Source organism: Impatiens glandulifera, unplaced genomic scaffold, assembly GCF_907164915.1.
Source record: "Impatiens glandulifera unplaced genomic scaffold, dImpGla2.1, whole genome shotgun sequence".
NCBI classification, from domain to species: Eukaryota; Viridiplantae; Streptophyta; class Magnoliopsida; order Ericales; family Balsaminaceae; genus Impatiens; species Impatiens glandulifera.
In genome coordinates, this window is record NW_025919008.1 from 182,685 (window position 1) to 205,428 (window position 22,744).

At 37.7% G+C, this 22,744-nt stretch overlaps 1 protein-coding gene across 1 annotated transcript; it reads left to right on the forward strand.

Moving 5' to 3' along the window:
- The first annotated feature begins 20,990 nt into the window (after positions 1-20,990).
- Positions 20,991-21,590, forward strand: LOC124917329 (uncharacterized mitochondrial protein AtMg00810-like). The gene is made up of 2 exons (XM_047457785.1): positions 20,991-21,379; positions 21,509-21,590. Exons 1-2 carry the CDS (start codon positions 20,991-20,993, stop codon positions 21,588-21,590), a joined length of 471 nt encoding a protein of 156 aa, XP_047313741.1.
- Positions 21,591-22,744: the final 1,154 nt, after the last annotated feature.

The window sequence follows — 22,744 nt, forward strand, 5'->3', positions numbered from 1 at the left end:
GTGGATATTGTTGTTTTCCAATTTGTTGTGTAGATCAAAGCATGATGTAGTATTACTTTCAACCGATTCATCGAAAACAACGTGAAGTGTTTCCTCCATGGTTGAAGTTCTATTATTATACACTCTATATGCTTTACTCACTGCTGAGTAACCTAGCATGATCCCGGTATCGGTTTTTGCATCAAAAACAGAAAGTTGGTTTTTGCCATTTATATGTATATAACATTTACAACCGAAAATCTTGAGGTACTTAAGTTTGGGAACTCTGTTAAAATAAACCTCATACGGTGTTTTGTTGTGAAACTTGTTAATTAAAGACCGGTTTTGTGTATAACATGCAGTGTTGATAGCCTCAGCCCAAAATTTCTGAGCAATGCCGGAATCGGCTATCATGGACCGTGCGACTTCCTTGAGAGTCCGGTTTCTTCTCTCGGCCAGGCCATTTTGTTGAGGAGTCCTAGCACTAGACAACTCGTGTCTAATGCCGGATTCATCAAGATATACGGTTAATGTACTATTGGTAAATTCGGTACCTCGATCACTTCGAATACTATTAATGCGAGTTGATTTTTCATTTTGCAAGCGTTTAAGAAGTGTAATCAGGTTTGATGCGGTTTCACGTTTAGATGGTAAAAATATTACCCATGTAAATCTAGAATAATCATCAATAACTACCATGGTATAAAGCATACCTCCTAGGCTAACGACCTGAATCGGTCCAAATAAATTAATGTGAAGGAGATCTAAGCATCGACTAGATTGTATATTTCCTTTACTCTTAAAGGTTGACCTAGTTTGTTTACCCATTTGACATACTGAGCAAACCTTATCCTGGTTAAATACTATGTCAGGAATACCTTCAACTAGCTTTTTACCGCGAATGTAGTTCAAGGTTTTCATGTTCAGATGGTTTAGTCTCTTATGCCACAACCAGGTTTGATCAGTCTTAGCTATCATGCATATGGGGTATTCTACCTTAGTTTTCCAGTCTACCTTGTAGATATTACCTAACCTATTTTCGGTTAACAGTACAATACCTTGAGAGTTCTTAACTAAGCATGCATGTTTGAGAAATTCTACCGTGTATCCAGCATCACACATTTGACTAATGCTAAGCAGGTTAAAACGTAAGTTTTCAACTAAAAGTACATTATCAATAGTTAAGTTACCATGGACAATCTCACCCTTGCCCACAGTTCTACCTTTTGAGTTGTCATCGAAAGTGATTAGAGCACCGGTTTCTATTCTGATGTCGGTTAGCAAGTTGTTGTTCCCGGTCATATGCCTAGAGCAGCCGCTATCCAAGAACCATTCAGAGTTTCCTAGCCGTTTCTTTAGATCCTGCAAAATGTACATATTTACAACTATTTGGTACCCACATTTACTTGGGTCCACATGCGATTAGTCCCTTGGGTATCCAAACCTTGACAAATCGGACAGTCTTCGTTGCTAGGGTTTTAACCGTCCTTTTGGCACTCGGTCTTGTGTATCTAGGTTTATCTATAATGGTCTTAAATGGTGGTTATCTTTGGTTTGGTGATCTTCGGTTTGACCTATGCGGTTCAGGATTGGCTTTCATATATTTGAGAATTTCAGCTTTTCTTTTTACAGGATCAAGCCACTTTTCAGAGTCGGTTGGACCAACATAGTCGTATTTTAGCTTTTCTTCCCTATAATATACGGTCAACTCTTCTTCAGCGGTCCAGGAGCTTTTAAGGAATCTTATAAGGGGGAGGTTACTTCTTGTAAACCTTAGTTTCTCTACGGGTTTTTGGTCTTTGGAGCTATCCTCTGTGTATCCTAGGCCGAACTTGCAACGAGGATGTCTGTAATGACTACACATTTTCTTTACTATATCACTAGATCTCTTATATGCAGCCATCTTATATTGAAGTCGGGCATTTTCTTCCTCGGTTAGTTCTCTAGCCGGTTCACTAGATTGTTCGGTCTTAGGATCTAACTTGGTTTCTAAAATAAGGGTATCATCGGGTTTTACGACCTCCGGTTTGGTTATAATGGGTACCTCTGGTTTTGTCGGAATGGGTATTATAGGATCGGTTCTAATGTTTAGGTGCTTAGGCAACATGGCTAGTAGGTTCCTATATTCTTCTACCATGTCATTCAATGCATTGTATAGTTCATCTTTAGTAAATTCATCACAAGGAGAGTCAAATACCTGTTCCTCATTCGCCATGAGGCATGTGAGTTCATCATCACTGTCACTGTGAGCCCATAAACTTCCTCCATCATCGGCTATCAGTGCTTTCGGTACCTCACTTCCTTCACCGGTTTGTTGATAATTGTTCCGGTTGTCTTTGTTATCCGGTTTCCGAGTATCCCTCCTTGGTTTCCTGCATTCCCAGTTAAAATGACCCAAACAATTACAATTATAACATCTTACATTGGATTTATCGCCATAGTTGTAGTTTGTTGGTTGGCTCCTTTTCATGAACCTTCCAAACTTCTGTGCAAGCATAGCCATGGCATCCTCTGTGAACTGTTCGGCGGTTCTGATCGGTGCTGTTGCAGGAGCAACCGGTTCTATGGGTGTGATCAATGCTCTGGTTGAGGTTGAGGCCGAGACTTCTTCTTCAGTTCTAGACCTCATTTCAAACTCATATGACTTAAGATCTTCGAATACATCGTGTAGCTTCATCTTGTTTAGGCAGTTTGATTCCCTCATTACCATTGTCTTTATTTCCCACGCACTTGGAAGAGATCTCAATGCTTTCATGATAACCTCTTTGTTGTCATATCTCTTACCAAGAGTTGCTAGCTCATCTAGCACACCAGTGAACCGGTCACTGTATTCCTTCATTGTTTCTCCTGGTTTCATCTTCATGCTTTCAAACTTCTGGGTGGCTACCATTATCTTGTTCTCCTTTGTTCTTTCATTTGCCTCAAAGATCTAGATGGCCGTGTCCCATGTCTCCTTTCCGGTTTTGCAATCTCTGATCTTGCAATATGTATTTCTGTCCACACTGTTGGAGATCCGGTTTCTTACATGATTATCCAGGTTGTTTCTCCTTCTATCTTCAGCCGTCCATTCCTTTCTGTCCTTATCAATAATTATCGGTCCTTCGGCCAGAATGGACTCCATCTCATCGTCCAAGGTGATTAAGTGTAGATGCATCCGTGCCTTCCAGTTGGCAAAGTCATCACCTTCTAGCATTGGAGGCCTATCGAAAGACATGCTTGCTTGAGTATTGAAACTAACTGCTCTGATACCAATTGTTAGGATCTAGGTAGCCGCTGGAGGACCGGGGTTGGACCGGTTAGCGGTTCTCACTCGAAGGGTGGTGGTTAATCCGGTTAGAGATTAACACCGGGGTTTCAATACTACACAAACTGTTACAAACCCTTGAACTAGGTTCAAGCGCGGAAGAGGTTTGCTTTCAGGTTGAAGCAGCACACTTATATGATAGGTAGAATCGGTTTCAGATGATGAAGGTTTGAAGTTTTATGGGTTGGTTTCGGTAATCTGGAGATTCAGCTTGGATAGGATTAGGTAGGTTGGAGCGGTACGGATCGGTTAGATAATGAGACCGGCAGACAGTAAATAACAAGACAAATTTTATGGATGTTCGGAGATAGAACTCCTACGTCACCCCTTCCTCTCGAAACCGCGAGAAGGATATTCATTAAGGAATACAAGTACAATCCGATCGAGACTTATTTCCTGCTCGATGATACCCCTACAATTTACACCGAAATTGTAAAACACACACTTTAACTTTAGCACTTAGGCTTTCTAGAACAACACAGTCTTATCGCTTGTAAAATAAATGCTCTTAGAATTTCTTGTTGTCTTACTTGTCCCGCATTTACTCTTCTTCAACTGCCCCTTTTATAGGTGAAATATGCCAACGGTCATATTTCACTTCCTTGAATCTGATTGGCTGAGCAGAGGTGCAGCGGTTCAGTGATTCAATGATTCAGACTCTGCGGTCATCTTTTCAGACCTAACGGTCAATCTCAGACCTGGCGGTCTGTTCTTCCGGTGTGTAAGACAAACCTTCTAGGTTTGTCTTTTACTCAATGTGGACACTATCTGTTAGACAGTTGTCTGTACTTGGAAGATCTCCTTTCTGACTTATCCCGAAGTGGAAAGATCCTGTAGGACTGTCTTCTGCAACCTGCAGGCTTTCCTCAGACTTGTATGGATATGGAAGTGTTCAGTCTGTTCCTTTGGTATCATTCTCATCAGATACCCGAATTGTCTTCTTGTACTGGTCGGTCATTCGACTTAACCGGATGGCTTCCGGTGTGAGTGATATAACCGGACTTCTTCCGGTTATTCCTCTGCCTTGTGGCTGATCGGCTGTCAGATGTTTCCGGTTTTAAGCTTTGGCCGATCCTTTCTTTGTGCGGTCATGTTCCAAGTGTTCCTGGTCGGTTTAGTGACTTGACTGGCTAGTTTTCTTTAGCCGGTTCTTTTGTTTGACATGTCCGGTTCCTTGTTCCTACATGGAAGGTTTATCTAAGTTAGGTTTATGTGAACCGGTCTAATTTTATCTAACATTAGGTAACTGTGTTTCCTCCACGTGGTTGCTCATGGGCCTTTAGATTAGGATTTAAATTATCTCATGTAATAGTAGTCCTTCTATTTCGTCTCTAAAGATCACGGAGTGTTTGAAGACCTCGCCTCATTAAAGACTCTATCATCGAGAATTAAGGCCTCGATAACTTTAACTGGTATAAAAGGAAGTCAAGGTGAAAAGAGATCTGAAATCACAAGGAACCTTCATCTTCTCGAGAATATCTGTGCGAACAAAAAGGCTTTTCTTATCTACAATTGATTGTATATTTTAGGGTTTTTTATCCTAGAAAGTTCATTTCCTAAGTGATTGTGAGATTGATTTATGACGATTGTGAGTTGTTTGAAATCACACATATATTATTGAGATTGATTTCTACCCACTATAAGTGTTGATTCTAACTTATACTTTAGTTTGATTTCATAAAATTGAGTTCTCTATTTAATCTGTGTTTAGTTATTGTGTAAATGTTCATTCTTGGCTGAGATTGGTAGGAATTTTGTTTGCTTGAATGTATAAATTGTTAGTCTATTTGAATTATTTTTCATTGGTTTTATAGTAGAGAAGTATAAAAACTGAAGTTGGTGGTCGGGTTCGTTGATTCTGGGCTTAGTGTCACGGCCCATTAGTGTCACGACCTAATCCGGGGATGTCGAGACTCATTAAAGTCTGGCCTCATAGTGCGCTAATCTTCTTAGCCCAAGGGGGCCCAGTTGCCTAAGTAGGCCCAATAAATCTTCTAATTAAGAAAGAGATTAGAAGATATTCTAATTAAGGAAGAGATTACAAGATATATATTCTAATTAAGGAAGAGATTACAAGAGATATTCTAAATTAGGTATTGATATTCTAATTAAAGAAGAAATATCCTAAATTAGTGTAATTAAATTGTAATTGGATGACAATTACGAATTTAATACGTTGTAAATCCTATAAATACCTCAAAGGTATTTCATTGTAATTTTCAAGTATTCATTTTAATACAATTTTATTCTCAAAGCTTTGTTTCTCTCTCTCTAAGTGTTCTTGCATTTGAGTTCTTCTTATTTCTAAAAGGCTTACTAGCTTGAATCTACGTCGATCTAGCTTAGTGCCACACGGATCTAATTTTAGCCCGTGACAAGTGGTATCAAAGCAAGGTTGTGCTTCCGTATTCAAGCTGCAAGAGATGGATTCAGTTAATACCGTCACTAAGGTTTCAACTGTCTAAAATAAGGAAAAGGGATCCAAGAGGGTTAAGTCCGTTGAGAGAGGTGCTGCCATGGAAGCGCGGGTAACCCGACTTGAAGAAGGCATGAGCGAGCACCAAGAAACTTTCGAAGTGTTTAGCGCGGTGGCCGATAGAGTAACGGTGTTGGATGAGAAATGTGAAAAGTTGGAGAATGAGGTCATGGGGATCATTAACCGTTTGAATCGAAGCATTCATGACGACGTGCTGGAATTGGTTTAAGGAGAGATTAATGATATCCGACAGGAAATACATGAGATAATCCGAGGAGAATCCCATGCAATGATCGACGCTCTCTGAAGGGAAATGATGGGGAAGCTCGATGCGTTGGAAGGTCAGATTGGGTGGAATGGAGGGGAGCATAGAGGTGAGACACCTCATCAGATGGATGTTCCCAAGCCAACTTCATTCAAAGACTTGAGATGTGCAAGGTAAGTGGAGGACTTCCTTTGGAACATGGAGAGGTTGTTAGGATTGGGATTGCCGAAGGAGACTATGGGTCTCGCTAGAGTGAACGCTTACACAACACACCAGTTGTTACTAACCCTGTTCGAGGTTAATATCGGTCTCAATACTACGCAAGTTGTCACAAAATCTTGAACCGAGTTCAAGTGCGGAACTGTTCGTTTCAACTTGAAGTAACACAAGCACAGTTTAGACATCAACAAGAAGATATAAGGTAGAAGAGAAACACAACACATGATTTATGGATATTTGGAGATAAAACTCCTACGTCACCCCTTCTTCTCAAACGTTGAGAAGGATATTCACTTAGAATATTCAAACAGTTTACAGTACGTATGTCGAACACACGATGCTTATTTACTGATCGTTTTGACTTCTTACTACACTCATTTTGTTGAACAGAAACAGATTATGTCAACTTACAATACTTACTACTAACACAAAATAGATGAACTTGTAATACACGTGAAATTCTAACACACACTGATTTGAAATCTTGAGCAATATGTTAACGTGAGCAGGTTTGAAAGCTTGAACAAAATGTTATCGCATAAGGTCGTATCATTATCAAAACGTAGTTTATCCGGTTTAGTTGAGTCTTATTCAACGGATATATTTCCTTGATAGTACAAGTACACCGTCTATTGGTTTTGATTGGTTGAGGATCGTTGTGGTACATTCTTGGGATATCATCTGATCTTGTTTGATAATAAGTCAACATGGTCATTAAATGAGTTAATAATCTCCGAGGAGCAGATCATCATGCATATTTGTCTTCTAATGATTTGGATATCTGGGTAGTGTGAGGGATATCTGATTCAAAAAGGTTGTGTTGGACTTATACCAAAATAACAATCTGATCTTCTTTAGCAGGCTTCTGCTTCCCAAAAGGGTTTCATCAGACTTATATTAAAATGGTAATGGAACAGTCTAATCATGTGAATGCTCCCTTCTTTAATTATCGGAAATGTTCTATGTTGCACTAAAAAGGAAACTATCGGCTACTCTCAATATAAATCTTTCTTAGCATAAAACCGGTTCCGCCTCTTGGATTTGACCGATTAAACTACCGATCTTTTTACTTATCTACCCTTTTTGTAAATAACCGGTGAAGTTACCGTTGTGTGGATTTTACCGATTTCATGTCTTGTATAAAAGCCGAAGATTTTACCGAATAGATTACCGAAATAATTTACCGGATAAAGATTTTACCGAAATAATTATCGGTTCTGCTTTGAGAGTAACTAATTAGTTTTACCGATCTTACTGAGCGGTAAAACTGATTTCTTCTACCGAACCGATCATATATTCAATTTAAAAACCGATTACGCAGCCTTTGTGAAACCGAAGATATTACTAGTTAAACCGCTGGTCGGTTTACCGATTCTGCTTCATAACATATATCCGATATTTTTACCGGTCAGTTGACTAAGTTGTAAAACTGATTTCTTATTGTTGAGCCAATTACTATTGATTCTGGTTTTTGACCTATTGCCGATAATTTTACCGGACATCCTACAAATCAGTAAAACCTATTTCTTTCACCGAATCCGATCCATTACCAAAGATAAATTTGATTTGCATCGTCTTCATAATATCGGTTAACCGGACTGAGCGGTAGAACCAATTTGTAAAGTCGAAGAAGTAAATTGCCGGTTTCGGTTTTACCGATTCCTGCATTTTCGGTTTTGATAGAAGCTGAACCTCTTGGTTTCTTGGCTTTCTGGTTTCCTACACATATGATTTTTTGATTAAGTTCTTTAGATAATTAATTACTTACTAATTGACTATCTAATTTATCTAACAATTTCTCCCTTTTTGATTATTTCAATTAAATATTCAAAACTTTGTAATCGTTGGCCTCTTAAGTTATTTTAATTTCTAACAATTTCTCCCTCTTTAATACTATAGAATAAATTATCAAAGCCAGTTTATTTTTATGAAAAATGTTTCTTTCAATTTCATCCTTTTTGATTGTCTTAACTCTTAAGATTATCAAAACTAATATTTTAAAAACAGATTAATCATGATGAACTCCTATTTAATAGATATAATATAAGGAGTTAGAAAATAATAAACCAGATTATATCGGTTTAAAAACTTAGAAAGTAACGACATAGTGAGTAAAAGATAAATAAAAGGTTTAGATTTAGTATATCCCTCTTTTCATTTTTCAGATCGGTTGTGAGAGGTTTTCTGCCATCCATCTGTTCATGAAGCCCAGAGCCGATTGACCAGGAATGTTTGTTTCAACATTTATTTCACATTGATGATCATTGTCAACTGAGCTCCCACCACCTCTACGTAATCTTCGGTTTAACAGAGCACTACGTGGAACAACCTCTAGCGGGGGAACTTCCGGTTGAGGCTAGGATGTGGCACATTTGCCCCTTCGAATCAAAAATATTTCATCATCTTCTTCCTCATCATCTGGTTTTTTAGTCTCCGGTATTTCAGTTTTTGGTTGTGCATTCACTGGTGTTTCAAATTCCGCTGCCACAGACTTTTGGTTCTTTTTCGTTTAACCGCTCCAGGCTTCTTAGAGGTAGGTGGTTGCACGGCTGTTTCTTTATTAATATCCTCCTGGATTTTTCGTGCAGCTTCTTCATTGGCCCTTTCAACGGTCTTTGCATTCTCGTCTTCCTCTTCTTGAATTCGACGGGCAGTCTCTTCATGATCCCTCAACTTTTCAGCATCGACAGCACTATGAGACTTAACCAGTTCATGGAATTGTGATGACATAAGTTCAACGGATGAAAGAGTCTTAGAGACAATAGGCTGTATCCGGCCTACTTCCTCCCATACTTGTGCCAATTTTTGATCGTCGGACCTTGATGAAGATGCGTGCTCTCTGAGTGCTTCGGTTACTCGGGCTTCCATGGATGCTTGTCATGGGGCTAGAGCCTTTTGGATCGACTGCTCAATGTTCATCCTTAGGAATTCTTTAGAAGAGGATCGGGATGAGACAAGAGCGTGGGATTGTATAAGAAGTGCCCCATGAGAACTCACATGAAGAGATATTTCCGTGCAAGTCAGTTTTTTAATGTTGTTCTCTTGTCTTGTTGTGGTCAGAGGACTTACCCAATGGAGATTTGGCAGTTTCATTTCCAGTAAGTGATGGGTTGGAATTTGTTGTATCCTTCCCTTATTCATCTTTGGATTCATTATCGTTTGATCCATGTTTTTCCTCCAATTCGATTCGACGTTGTTCGGCTATCTCTTTTTGCCCACTCCAAGGTATAAAGAGTCTTCTTTAGCACACGAACCTTGGACATCATATTTATCGAATAGCTCTCATTTTTCGGATGGGGTCCATGTAGTCTTAGATGATTGACCCTTTTCCAAAGTTGGCTTTACGATTCCAACAATTTTTGAGTCTCACCCTAGATAGTGTGCTCTTCTTCAACCAGTACATATTTTGGTTTTCCTACAGCCGTGACAGGAATTCCTTCAAACTTGGAGATAGTGGCAAGAATGTCATCCATAATGGCCTTAAGCAGTTCAATAACATGTATATCCACTCTTGTTGTATCGTCGTTTTGATTAAGATCCACTTCTCGTTGCTAGACGATTGGCAACAACACTTTCCTTCTAGCATTTTCTTCAACCATATTGCTTTTTGCCAATGCTTCGGGTACTGATGTGGTATTTGTTAAAGAGAATATCACTTGTTCTATTTCCAGGAGAGCAGACCACTTGTTCTCTTTTAGGACTTTAGGGAGAATCTCGCTGAAACTCACCTCTAGCCTTGCGTTCGCCCACGCATAGAACAAGTCAATAGACTCACTCACTTTGTCTTCAACTTCCTTAAGAATGTGGTTAACAATTTTCTTAGCCTCATCATCGTCTTTCTGAGAATTTGGTATGTCATTAACGATTGGAACGATAGGGTAATTTCCGGTTTCGGTCAGGATTTTCTCCTAATTTCCTTCTTTTAGTTGACCGGTACGAGCTATTTCAGGATGGCCGGTTTCAGGCATTTTGAACTGATCGGTTTTTTGCGGAGATAATCGATCGGTTTTGTTAGCAGTCTCTTGATCAGTTTCGGCCATCTACCCAGCCTCATCAATAATATATGTCCAGTCGGTTTCAGCTATCCAACCGGTTTCAACCACAACTTGGTGTATACTATCCGATACCACCTGTTGAGCTTTTAAGACCACAAACCCAATCGGTAATACAGGAGTGTCTCTCTATGCAGCAGCAGTAACATTAACAGTAGGCAAAGTTTAAATATTTACCTCAGGTTGACGTATCTCTTGTGCTGAGGAAGTCCCATCGGTTTTCTTTCGTCTAGTCACGACCCAGCTACCAATGCTAGCGGTAGATTCAACAGCATCCCTAAGTCTTTGAAGCGATTCCATTCGATCGGCTGGTTTAGGAAGCCTTGACCCGACATCAGTTTCTTCGCTAACAGCCCCTTCGATAGCCAGTCGTCTGACTGTTATTTCGGAAACAGACCCTTTAGCCTTGCTCGCCCTAACAAAATATCTCCCTGTACAAGCGGAGTTTAGGATCTTGCTATGAGGAAGATGGGTACCTGGACAGGTATGAATGTTTAGATGAGTGAGGATCTTCCCAATTTGCAACGCATAGCCTAGACTCCTAGTGGACTCAGGAGTGATCATTTCACATAGAATACCGAAGAGAATGCGCCCCTAGTTGATTCGGTCGCCTCTCACAACAACACCCATCATGTCGAACTTTGACCGAGTGATGCTGTCAAAGTTTCTCCCTTTTGCCTGAAGCGCCTTGGACGTGATGTCGCATAAAACCCTATATTCGCACTTTATGGATTTCTTCTGTTGGGTCAAATTATTTTGACTAAGTGTTGAAATAATTTGACTATTGGGATTTTGAAGATGAAATGATTTATGTGTTTTGATGCAAGTGTATCGAAATCATATTTCATGAGACTTGGCTCTAATGAGGCTCATTAGAACAATTTTGGCATTAGATGCAAAGAATTAGACGTGTAGTCTAACTCAGTGGAGTTAGATGTGCAGTCTAATAAATGCACGGAATTAGACGTGTAGTCTAACTCGTGGAGTTAGATGTGCAGTCTAATGTATACGGAATTAGACGTGCAGTCTAACTCGTGGAGTTAGACGTGCAGTCTAACTCGTGGAGTTAGACGTGCAGTCTAATGTATACGGAATTAGACGTGCAGTCTAATGTATACGGAATTAGACATGTAGTCTAACTCGTGGAGTTAGACGTGCAGTCTAATGTATACAAAATTAGACATGCAGTCTAACTCGTGGAGTTAGACGTGCAGTCTAATGTATATGGAATTAGACGTGAAGTCTAATATATTGTGAAGGTTAGACGTGAGTGTAACTCCTTCAGACAAGTCTGAAGTAGAACCGGAATTAGACGTGTAGTCTAACTTAGTGGAGTTAGACGTGCAGTCTAATGATTAGTAAATGATTAGACGTGTAGTCTAATCAGTGAAAGTTAGACGTAAGTCTAACTCCTTTAGACAAGTCTGAAGTAGAACCGGAATTAGACGTGCAGCCAAACTCAGTGGATTAGACGTGTAGTCTAATGGTTTGTAACAATTAGACATGTAGTCTAATTGGTCAAAGTTAGACGTAAGTTGAACTCCTTCAGATTAGTCTGAAGTGATTGTAATTAGACGTAAGTCTAATCACATTAGACCATGCGGTCTAATGGATTCTGCTCTTAGACGGGGATGTTTGACTTTATTAGACGAAGTCGTCTAACTGAAATATTGTCAGAATGGTCTGTGCTCGGAAGACTATTTTTGGTTTTGATGGTCCTCTTAGCTCTCTCCTTTGCTTTCTTCTAGATGAACCCGGTAAGAGCTTTCACCTTCCTTCCAAAATCTTAAACAACCAGAAGGTTGTTGATTACGTTCTAAGGGTGAAGACGCTCAAGTCCAAGAAAAGAAAAAAGAGATATCTCCAATCATCCTCTAACCGCAGTCTTAGAGATCTCCTAGGTTGAAGATCATCCTTTCCAGTGAAAAGACTAGGAAGAAGAAGAAGAAGATTAGAATGGAAATTATATTCATTTAAGATGAATTTTTTTCTTGATATCTTGATGATGCTTTTTTTGTGAACGTATTTAGGCTATTTTGAACAATGTTTTGTGTGTTTCTTCTGAAAAACACTCATATATGGGTATTTCTGAATATGATATTTTGTATGTTATATTTGCATGTAAACAGATGTTTATTTATATGATGAATGCACATTTTGGTACATTTTTGTAGGTTTTCAATTTCTTCATAAAAAAGGAGGAAATTGTTGGGTCAAATTATTTTGACTAAGTGTTGAAATAATATGACTATTGGGATTTTGATGATGAAATGATTTATGCGTTTTGATGCAGGTGTATCGAAATCATATTTCATGAGACTTGGCTCTAATGAGATGCAAAGAATTAGACGTGCAGTCTAACTCAGCGGAGTTAGATGTGTAGTCTAATGAATGCACAGAATTAGACATGTAGTCTAACTCGTGGAGTTAGACGTGTAGTCTAACTCGTGGAGTTAGACGTGCAGTCTAATGTATACAGAATTAGACGTGCAGTCTAACTCGTGGAGTTAGACGTGCAGTCTAATGTATACGTAATTAGACGTGCAGTCTAACTCGTGGAGTTAGACGTGTAGTCTAATGTATACGGAATTAGACGTGCAGTCTAATGTATTGTGAAGGTTAGACGTGAGTCTAAGTCCTTCAGACAAGTTTGAAGTAGAACCGGAATTAAACGTGTAGTCTAACTTAGTGGAGTTAGACGTGCAGTCTAATGGTTAGTGAATGATTAGACGTGTAGTCTAATCAGTGAAATTTAGACGTAAGTCTAACTCCTTCAGACAAGTCTGAAGTAGAACCGGAATTAGACGTGCAGTCTAACTCAGTGGAGTTAGACGTGCAGTCTAATGGTTTATAACAATTAGACGTGTAGTCTAATTGGTGAAAGTTAGACGTAAGTCTAACTCCTTCAGATTAGTCTGAAGTGATTGTAATTAGACATAAGTCTAATCCCATTAGACCATGCGGTCTAATGGATTCTGCTCTTAGACGAGGATGTTTGACTTCATTAGACAAGGTCGTCTAACTGAAATACGTCTAATGCTTAGCTTAAGCAATGTGCTTGAAGCTAGCACCCGCCTACCCACGTGCTATAGTTGTACCCTACTCCTGCTCCACTTTCTAGTGAAGATTAGTACAACAGCTATATGCAACCAATCAATGAATGCCACATAAGAGAATTTCCCTCATATTACTTGTTTTGCAGGTACATCTCTGATGGAATATTCGGCACACTACCAGTGGTGTACGGCCACGATCTTTGTGCTTAGAACCTGCTGTGTACAATGGAGGCTTTCCAATGGAAGACTGCCACATATCATTCTAAAAGATTCGACCGTTAGTCTCTGTCCGGTATTTATCAGATCCTAAGGACAACGGACGAAGCACTAGTTTTCACAATCTACCTAACTGAACGAACAAACAATCTTGCTTGCTGATATTTCAGAGAGAGAAATCCACCCTTTCAATATTGATCTTGTGAAGCTGCTTTCCTGATTGTACTGTGTGTGAATCAAGAGAGAGAGCTAGAATCAAAAATACCTTTAGCTGAGTGATATTCTTCATCTTGTAAATTGAACAGTGTGTGTTCTGTTCAATAGTGAGCTAAGTGTGTGCAAACTGTATTTGATTCTAATCATTTTATAGTGAATCCTTCCGTTGGTTGGAAGAAGAGGTGACGTAGGAGAGTTTCTCCGAATATCCATAAACAAACGGCTGTGTTCTTTCATTTCTATCATCTTTTCATTCTTCATCTTGAGCTTCAAACCCAAGTAAACAATTCCTCCTTGAATTTGTTTCAAGTGTTTACAAAAGTTTGCGTAGAATTGAAAGCGAATTAAATCCTTATCAAGATTTCTTTCAAACCGTTTTTCATAAGCCTTCATCAATACCCAGACCCCTGTCTCTATCAATAAAGCCGATCCTATCATCTTCTTTCCATTGAACTGCACTGGCAAATCAGTGTCGGAAAGTATCATCTAAAGCTGGGAGGTCGAGATACGAGACAATGCCTTAGAGAAGTCTCGGCCCCTCGTTGGAAGTTGTAAGATCTCGGCGAATAGACTCTCAGAGATAGTTAACTCTACTTCGCTTACTTTTGCCTTGATTGCACCGTCCACTAGTTTTGTTGTGTCGAAGAACTCGCGAACACCCTCTTGATAGTATATCGTCGGTCCATCAAAAAAGTGTCGCAGTCCAAACTTCTCGATAGATTCAATTAAGTCTCGTATTTCGATCGATCATGTATGCCTGATGCATTCAAAATCAACCTGCACAATGTTATTGAACAACGCATTATCTCTTCCCATGATAAAGTTCTAGTTTTAGCAAAGAAGAAGGGGAATACGATTTCTAGGGAGAAGGCATAACCCAATATATAAATTAGGGTTCGAAGATCGTGTATTCCTTCCAAATATATAATATATGTTTCCGGTTAAAAGGATTTATTTCCAAACGGGGTAATGAACTGTAACCTTTTGACATGTGACCCCATGTCCCCCCCCCCCCCAAATAGGCAATGTTGGCGCCTTGTTTTGAAAATTCATCTTTTTTTGAGGTAATAAAAGTAACTGTTTGAGCTTTAACTATTATCATTAAATCATGTATTAAATGCAGTTTATTAAATAACTATTTTTAAACATGTCTATTTAAAACTTTTAATGACATATAATTAATACATATATTAAATGCAACTTGATAACATCAATAACATCATGCCGATTTAACCAAAGTAACCGGTTTTTGGACAAAATAACCGGTTTTTCATGAGAACTTAGACTAGAATATAAAACGTTTGAACACCCTAATTTCTATCCATTCTAACTTTTGCTGCCTCTATCATATGGATCCAGCTTACGACATTTTCTTTGGTCAGAATGTTGGATGGTCTGATGAAGGTTTCGGTCCGAGATTGGCGTTAAGGGAAAGAAGTAGGCTGCTAATCTAAGGAATGTAACCGATCATTGGTCGAGGAGATGAGATCATTTTCTTCAGATTGTCGAAAATTATCTTCGACCAGTTTATAAGAATTCCTTCTATTATGGCAACCATCATCTCAAAAATTCTTTGGAAATAGTAGTTAGTTGATTCCTTGGAAAGAATGCTTTTGCCAATGATTTCACTAAGGATCTGATATTCAATGTGTAGGAGCGATTTTGCTCCATAAGTTTCGACTGGATTTTCAGAATGGGAGAGATGATGACGCATCTCATTTATGAATTCATTAGAGAATGAGAAGTTAGAGAGGCCTTCGGTTGGTAGCTCGCAACTTCATGCGAGATCCATCTCACTGAAGACAAATTCCTGACCTCGAGCTATGGAAATGATTAAGTACTCATGGATTATCTTGGCATTCTTGAAAATTTCAAGAATGATTTCATTGTTTATGGTAGATAGGTTTTCAAGAAAAGGCATTAGACAGATTGTTTCAATAGATCTGAACATTGAATAGACTACCATATCTTTACAGGATAAGACTGATTCGAAATATACTAGAATGGTGTTGTTTAAGATTATGAGATTCATCTTTTGAGAGTAGTCTTTTGTTTGAGATAATTGTTCAAAGATTTACAGTTATTTGGTTTTTATAACATTGGTATTATATAGAGAGAGGAGGGGGGGTTTGCCCATTGGAATATATCCTTGAAGTTGTTGGATAGGAAGGGATTGTATCTAAGATTCCGGATGGTCAAAGAAGGAAAATATTCATTTCATTTCAAAGAAAATGACATTTTAGTGAAATGTTAGTCCTCCACTTTGAACAATGATAAATATAGGTCTTCACGTTGTTTGAGGAATGATTGTTTTGTTTTCATAAGGAATATGTTCAGACGAATACTAATAAACGCAGGCTAGCTGTCCCATCTTGAAAGAGAAATGAGACTACCAACATTTCCATGTAAGAAATCGGTCGACTGTCCATAAAGTCGGTATTATTGCGATCAATTATTTAATCTTGAAGAAAAACCGCTTCCACTTATAGCCAGAAATCTTACTGGGCAATAATTGTTCAATTAGAAATAAGCGATCGTTTTACCGATTTTACTTAAGCAGTTCGGTTTTACATTTATTTCCAGTATAATGATTTTACTAGTTTCAATAGGAGGTAGCCATCCGGTTTTATCTGTCTGAGGTCTTTTTCCTTATAGATTTATGAACATAAAATATGAATGTAAGTGTCCGATCGGTTTTTGAAAAATACCAAAATTTGAAGAAGCTGACCGATTTTATAAAAATATTGAAATCATGATTTTTCTACTAAAATGACATGTTTGAGAAGCGAGAGCTTCTCCCTGAGATCATGCCTAGTTTTTCATGAATGCAAAGATAAAAATATTTTTTTTGTGAGAATGTTTCTCTCTAAATGCATGCCGGTATTTTAAGGAATAATTTGGTTACTATCAGCAAGACCCAAAATAGTTCTGAAATATGAAAACTTAGCTTCGTGTAGTGGTTTAGTGAAGATATCGGCCACTTGTTGCTCAGTTGAAATATATTCTAGACAAATATGTTTCTGTTGTACATGTTCTCGGATAAAGTGGTGTCGGATATCAATGTGCTTTGTTCTTGAATGCAACACAGGATTGTATGTGATCGCAATTTCGCTTGTATTGTCACAGAATATTGGAGACTCCTCAGCTATTATGCCAAAGTCCCTTAATTATTGTTGGATCTAGAGGAGTTGAGCACAGCAACTATCGGCTGCAAGGTACTCAGTTTCCGCTGTTGAAGTTCCAACGGATGTCTACTTTTTGCCATACAAGGAAACAAGCCGGTCCCCCAAGAACTGACATGTCCCGCTGGTGCTCTTTCTATAAATTTTGCAACTTGCATAGTCTATATCATAATAACTTGTTAAATTGAAACTGGAATCCTTCGGATACCACAGTCCCACATCTTGAGTTCACTTAAGATATTTCAATATTCTTTTAGCAGTAGTGTAATGAGACTGTTTTGGATTAGCCTAAAATCTTCCGCATACTCCAACTGTAAATAAGATATCAGGTCGGCTTACTGTTAGGTAGAGAAGTGATTCAATGATTCCACGATATATTGTGATGTCAACACTTTGACAATCTTCATCCTTGTCTAATTTGATCGAGGAGCTCATTGGGGTTGAGGCAGCGGAACAGTTTTCCATACCAAACTTCTTTAGTAATTATTTCGTGTACTTGGCCTGATTTATGAATGTTCCTCCTTCAATCTGTCAAACTTGAAGACCTAAGAAAAAATTCAATTTTCCCATCATACTCATTTCGAACTTGTCAGTCATCATTTTAGAGAATTTATCATATAACTTTGGATTCGTTGAACCGAAAATGATATCATCTACATAAATCTGTACAAGTATTATGTGCTAATTTTTCTCAAAATTGAATAACGTTTTGTATACAGATCCTATAGTAAAATCATGATTAAACAAAATTTTCGTTAGAGTATCGTACCATGCTCTAGGAGCTTGTTTAAGACCATAAAGTTCCTTGTACAATTTATAAACATGACTAATTAGAGCAGGATTTTTGAAACCAAGAGGCTGTTCAACGTATACCCCATCACTTAATTCACCATTCAGGAAAGTACTTTTGACATCCATTTGAAAAACTTTGAAATTTTTGAATGCAATAAATACTAAAAAGATTCTAATGGCCTTTAGTCTGGAAACAAGAGCAAATGATTCTTCAAAATCAATGTCTTCTTCCTGTTTGTATCCTTGGGCCACTAAACTAGCCTTATTCCTCGTAACCAAACCGTTCTCATTGAGTTTATTTCGAAATACCCATCTAGTTCTAATGACAGATTGATTAGCTGGTCTTGGGACTAGATGTCGGACTTTATTTCTCTCAAAATGGTTTAGTTCCTCTTGCATTGCTAAAATCCAATTAGGATCCAACAATGCTTCATCCACCTTTTCGGTTCAATTAGTGAGATAAATGCAGAATTTGCATATTCTTCTAACAGTTGATGCCTAGTTCTAATGGGTGTAGACGGGTTACCTATAATTAGCTCAGGAGGATGATCTTTATTCCATTTAAAGTTCGGTCTTGAAATGCTTTTAACTGACCGGTTATTTGATCAAGGTTAAACAGACTGGTAGGCTGAGTGTTAGGCCGACCGGTTTCCTCAGCAGTTTCTGAAGTGTCAACTTACTACTGTAAAGCAGATTGATCTTGTTGATCCTCAGCGTTATTAACCGTTTGCGCATAAACAAATCTTCTATAGACCAGAACCTCATCTTCACTATTTATTTTTTCCAATCTGCTAGATAAATCAATGGGTGATGAAGTATTATTTTCAACAGATTCGTCAAATACAACATGAGATGATTCTTCAACCGTACGAGTCCTATTATTGTATACTCTATATACTTTACTAACTTCAGAATAACATATCATGATACCAAAATCTGATTTAGCGTCGAAAGCATTCAGATAATTTTTGTCGTTGTTATGGATGTAACACTTACAGCCATAGATCCTAAAATAACGGATGTTAGGAACTTTGTCATGGTATACTTCAAAAGGCGTTTTTTTAATGCGTTTGTTCATCATAGAATAATTTTAAGTATAACATGCAGTATTGATAGCTTCTGCCCAAATCTTTTGAGAAACACCCAAATCGGCTATCATGGATCTTACAGCTTCCTTGAGGGTTCGGTTTCTCCTTTCAACTAGTCCATTTTGTTGAGGAGTGTTTGCACTAGACAACTCGTTTCTAATACTAGATTCCTCAAGATATGATGTTAATGTTCTATTAATGAATTCGGTGCCTCTATCACTCCTAATCTTATTGACACATACATATTTTTCATTTTGTACTCTTCTAAGCATCTTAATCAGATTTTGGAGTAGCTTGATTTTTAGAGACTAAGAAAATGACCCAGGTATATCAAGAGTAATCATCAATAATTACCATAGTATAATTCATGTCTCCTAGACTGGTTACCTTAATAGGTCCCTAAAGATCCATGTGAAGAAGTTCTAAGCATCTGCTAGATTGAATGTTTCTCTTACTTTTAAAGGTTGATTTAATTTGTTTTCCCATTTGACAAACAGAACACACTTTACCTTTTAAAAACTTCGTATTAGGAATTCCTTGAACTAGTTACTTAGTGCAAATGTAGTTGATTGTCTTAAAGTTTAAGTGATTTAATCTTTTCTGCCACAACAAGTTTTGATCATTCTTAGCAATCATGCATACAGATTTAGGACATTTAACTTTCCAGTCTACTTTGTAAATATTTCATATTCGATGCCCTGTTAATAGAGTACTACCCTATTGATTCTTAACTAAGCATGATTGTTTATGAAATTCGACCGTGTATCCTATATCACACATTTGACTAATAATAAGCAGGTTAAAATATAGATTAAGTAATACATCATTTATAGTTAAGTTACCATGGACAATCTTACCCCTGTCCACAACCTTGTCAATAAGATCTGTACATGTCAATAAGACCATGACAAAGTTTCTAATATCCGGTATTTTAGGATCTTTAGTTGTAAGTGTTACATCCACAACAATGGCAAAAATTATTTGACCTCCTTTAACACTAAATCAGATGTTGGTATCATGTTAGGTTATTCCGAAGTGAGTAAAGCATATAGAGTTTATAACAATAGGACTCTTACTATTGAAGAATTATCTCATGTTGTATTTGACGAATCTGTTGAAAGTAATACTTCATCATCCATTGATTTATCTAACAGATTGGAAAACTTAAATATTCAATCTGACAGTAAAAATGAGGTTCCGGTTTACCGAAGATTTGTTTATAACCAGACGGTTAATGATGCTGAAGTTCAACAAGATCAAGCTGCTTCACAGTAGGAAGTTGACACCTCAAAAACTGCTGAGTAAACTGGTCGGTCTGACGCTGTTCAACCTACCGGTCTTTCTAACCTTGATCAAATAATCATTCGATCAGAATGAATTTCAGGACCGAACCTTAAATGGAACAAAGATCATCCTCTTGAGCTAATTATAGGTAACCCCTCTGCACCCATCAGAACTAGGCATCAACTGTTAGAAGAATATGAAAACTCTGCATTTATCTCACAGATTGAACCGAAAAGGTGGATGAAGCATTACTGGATCCTAATTGGATCCTAGCAATGCAAGAGGAACTAAACCAGTTTGAGAGAAACAAAGTCTGGCATCTAGTTTAAGACCAGCTAATAAATCTATCATTATAACTACATGGGTCTTTTGAAATAAACTCAATGAAAACGGTTTGGTAACAAGGCTAGACTATTGGCCCAAGGATACAAACAGGAAGAATGCATTGATTTTGAAGAATCATTTGCTCATGTTGCCAGATTAGAGGCCATTAGAATCTTTCTTGCATTTGCTGCATTCAAAAATTTCAAAATTTTTCAAATGGATGTCAAAAGTGCTTTTCTTAACGGAGAATTAAGTGAAGAAGTATACGTTGAACAACCCACTGGATTTAAAAATCCTGATTTAATTAGTCATTTTTATAGATTGGACAAAGCACATTATGGTCTTAAACAAGCTCCTAGAGCATGGTACGATACACTAACAAATTTTTTATTTAATCATGATTTTACTATAGGATTTGTTAACAAAACGTTATTCAAGTTTGAGAAAAATAAGCACATATTACTTGTACAGATCTATGTAGATGATATCATTTTTTATTCAACCAATCCAAAACTATGTGATAAATTTTCTAAAATGATGACTGACAAGTTCGAAATTAGTATGATGGGAGAATTGAATTTCTTCTTAGGTCTTCAGGTTCGACATATTGAAGGAGGAACATTCATAAATCAGGCCAAGTACACGAAAGAATTATTAAAGAAATTTGGAATGAAAAGCTATTCCGCTGACTTAACCCCGATGAGATCCTCGATCAAACTAGAAAAGGATGAAGATGGTAAAAGTGTTGACATCACAGCATATCGTGGAATCATTGGATCTCTTTTATACATAACAGCAAGTCAACCGGACATTCTATTTGCAGTTGGAGTATGCGGAAGATTTCAGGCTAATCCAAAACAGGCTCATTACACCGCTGCTAAAATAATATTAAAATATCTTAAGGAAACTCAAGATTTGGGACTGTGGTATCCGAAGGATTCCAGTTTTAACTTAACGAGCTACTCTGATGCAGACTATGTAGGTTGCAAAGTTTATAGGATGAGAACCAACGGGACATGTTAGCTCTCAGATGACCGGCTTGTTTCCTTGTACAGCAAGAAGCAGACATCCGTTGCAACTTCAACTGCTGAAGCTGAGTACCTTGCAGCTGGCAGTTTCTATGCTCAACTCCTCTAGCTCCAACAACAATTAAGAGATTTCGGCATTACAGCTGAGGAATCTCCGATTTTCTATGACAACATAAGCGCCATTGCGATCACATACAATCCCGTGTTGTATTGAATAACGAAGCACATCGATATCCGACACCATTTTATCCGAGAACATGTACAGCAAAAACACATTCGGCTAGAATATGTTTCAATCGAGCAACAAGTGGCCGATATCTTCACTAAACTACTACAAGAAGCTAAGTTTTCATATTTCAGAACCATTCTGGGTCTTGCTGATAGTAGCCAAATTATTCCTTAAAATACCTGCATGCATTTAGGGCGAAACCTCCTCACAAAAATAACATTTTTCTCTTTGCATTCATGAAAATCGGGCATGATTCCAGGGAGTAGCCTTTGCTTCTCAAACATGTCATTTTAGTGGAAAAACCATGAGTTCGATACTTTCATAAAACCGATCAGCTTCTTCAAATTTCGGTATTTTTCAAAAACCGATCGGACATTCACATTTATTTCTTATGTTCATAAATTTATAAGGAAAAAGATCTCAGACAGATAAAACTGGATGGTTGCCTCCTATTGAAACCAGTAAAATTATTCTACCGGAAAGAAATGTAAAAACCAAACTGCTTAATTAAATCGGTAAACCGATCGGTTATTTCTGATTGAACAATTACCGCCTAGTAAGATTGACGGCTATAAGCGAAAGCGGTTTTTCTTCAGAATAATATAATCGATTGCATTAATACCGACTTTATAGATAGCTGACCAGTTCTCTACATGGATATTTTGGTGGTCTCATTTATCTTTCAAAATGGGACAGCCAGCTAGCGTTTATAAGTATTTGTCTGAACATATTCCTTATTAAAAAAGAAAAATAATCATTCCTCAAACAACGTGAAGACCTGTGTCTATCATTGTTCAAAGTGGAGGACTGACATTTCACTAAATTATCATATTCTTAGAAATGAAATAAATATGTTCTCTTTTTTACCATCCAAAATCTTAGATTAAATCCCTTTCTATCCATCAATATCAAAGATATATTCCAATGGGCAAACCCCCCCCTTCTTCCCTCTATATAATATCGATATCATTAAAACCAAAAACTAAAAATCTTTGAAAAACTCTCTCTCAAACAAAAGACTACTCTCAAAAAGA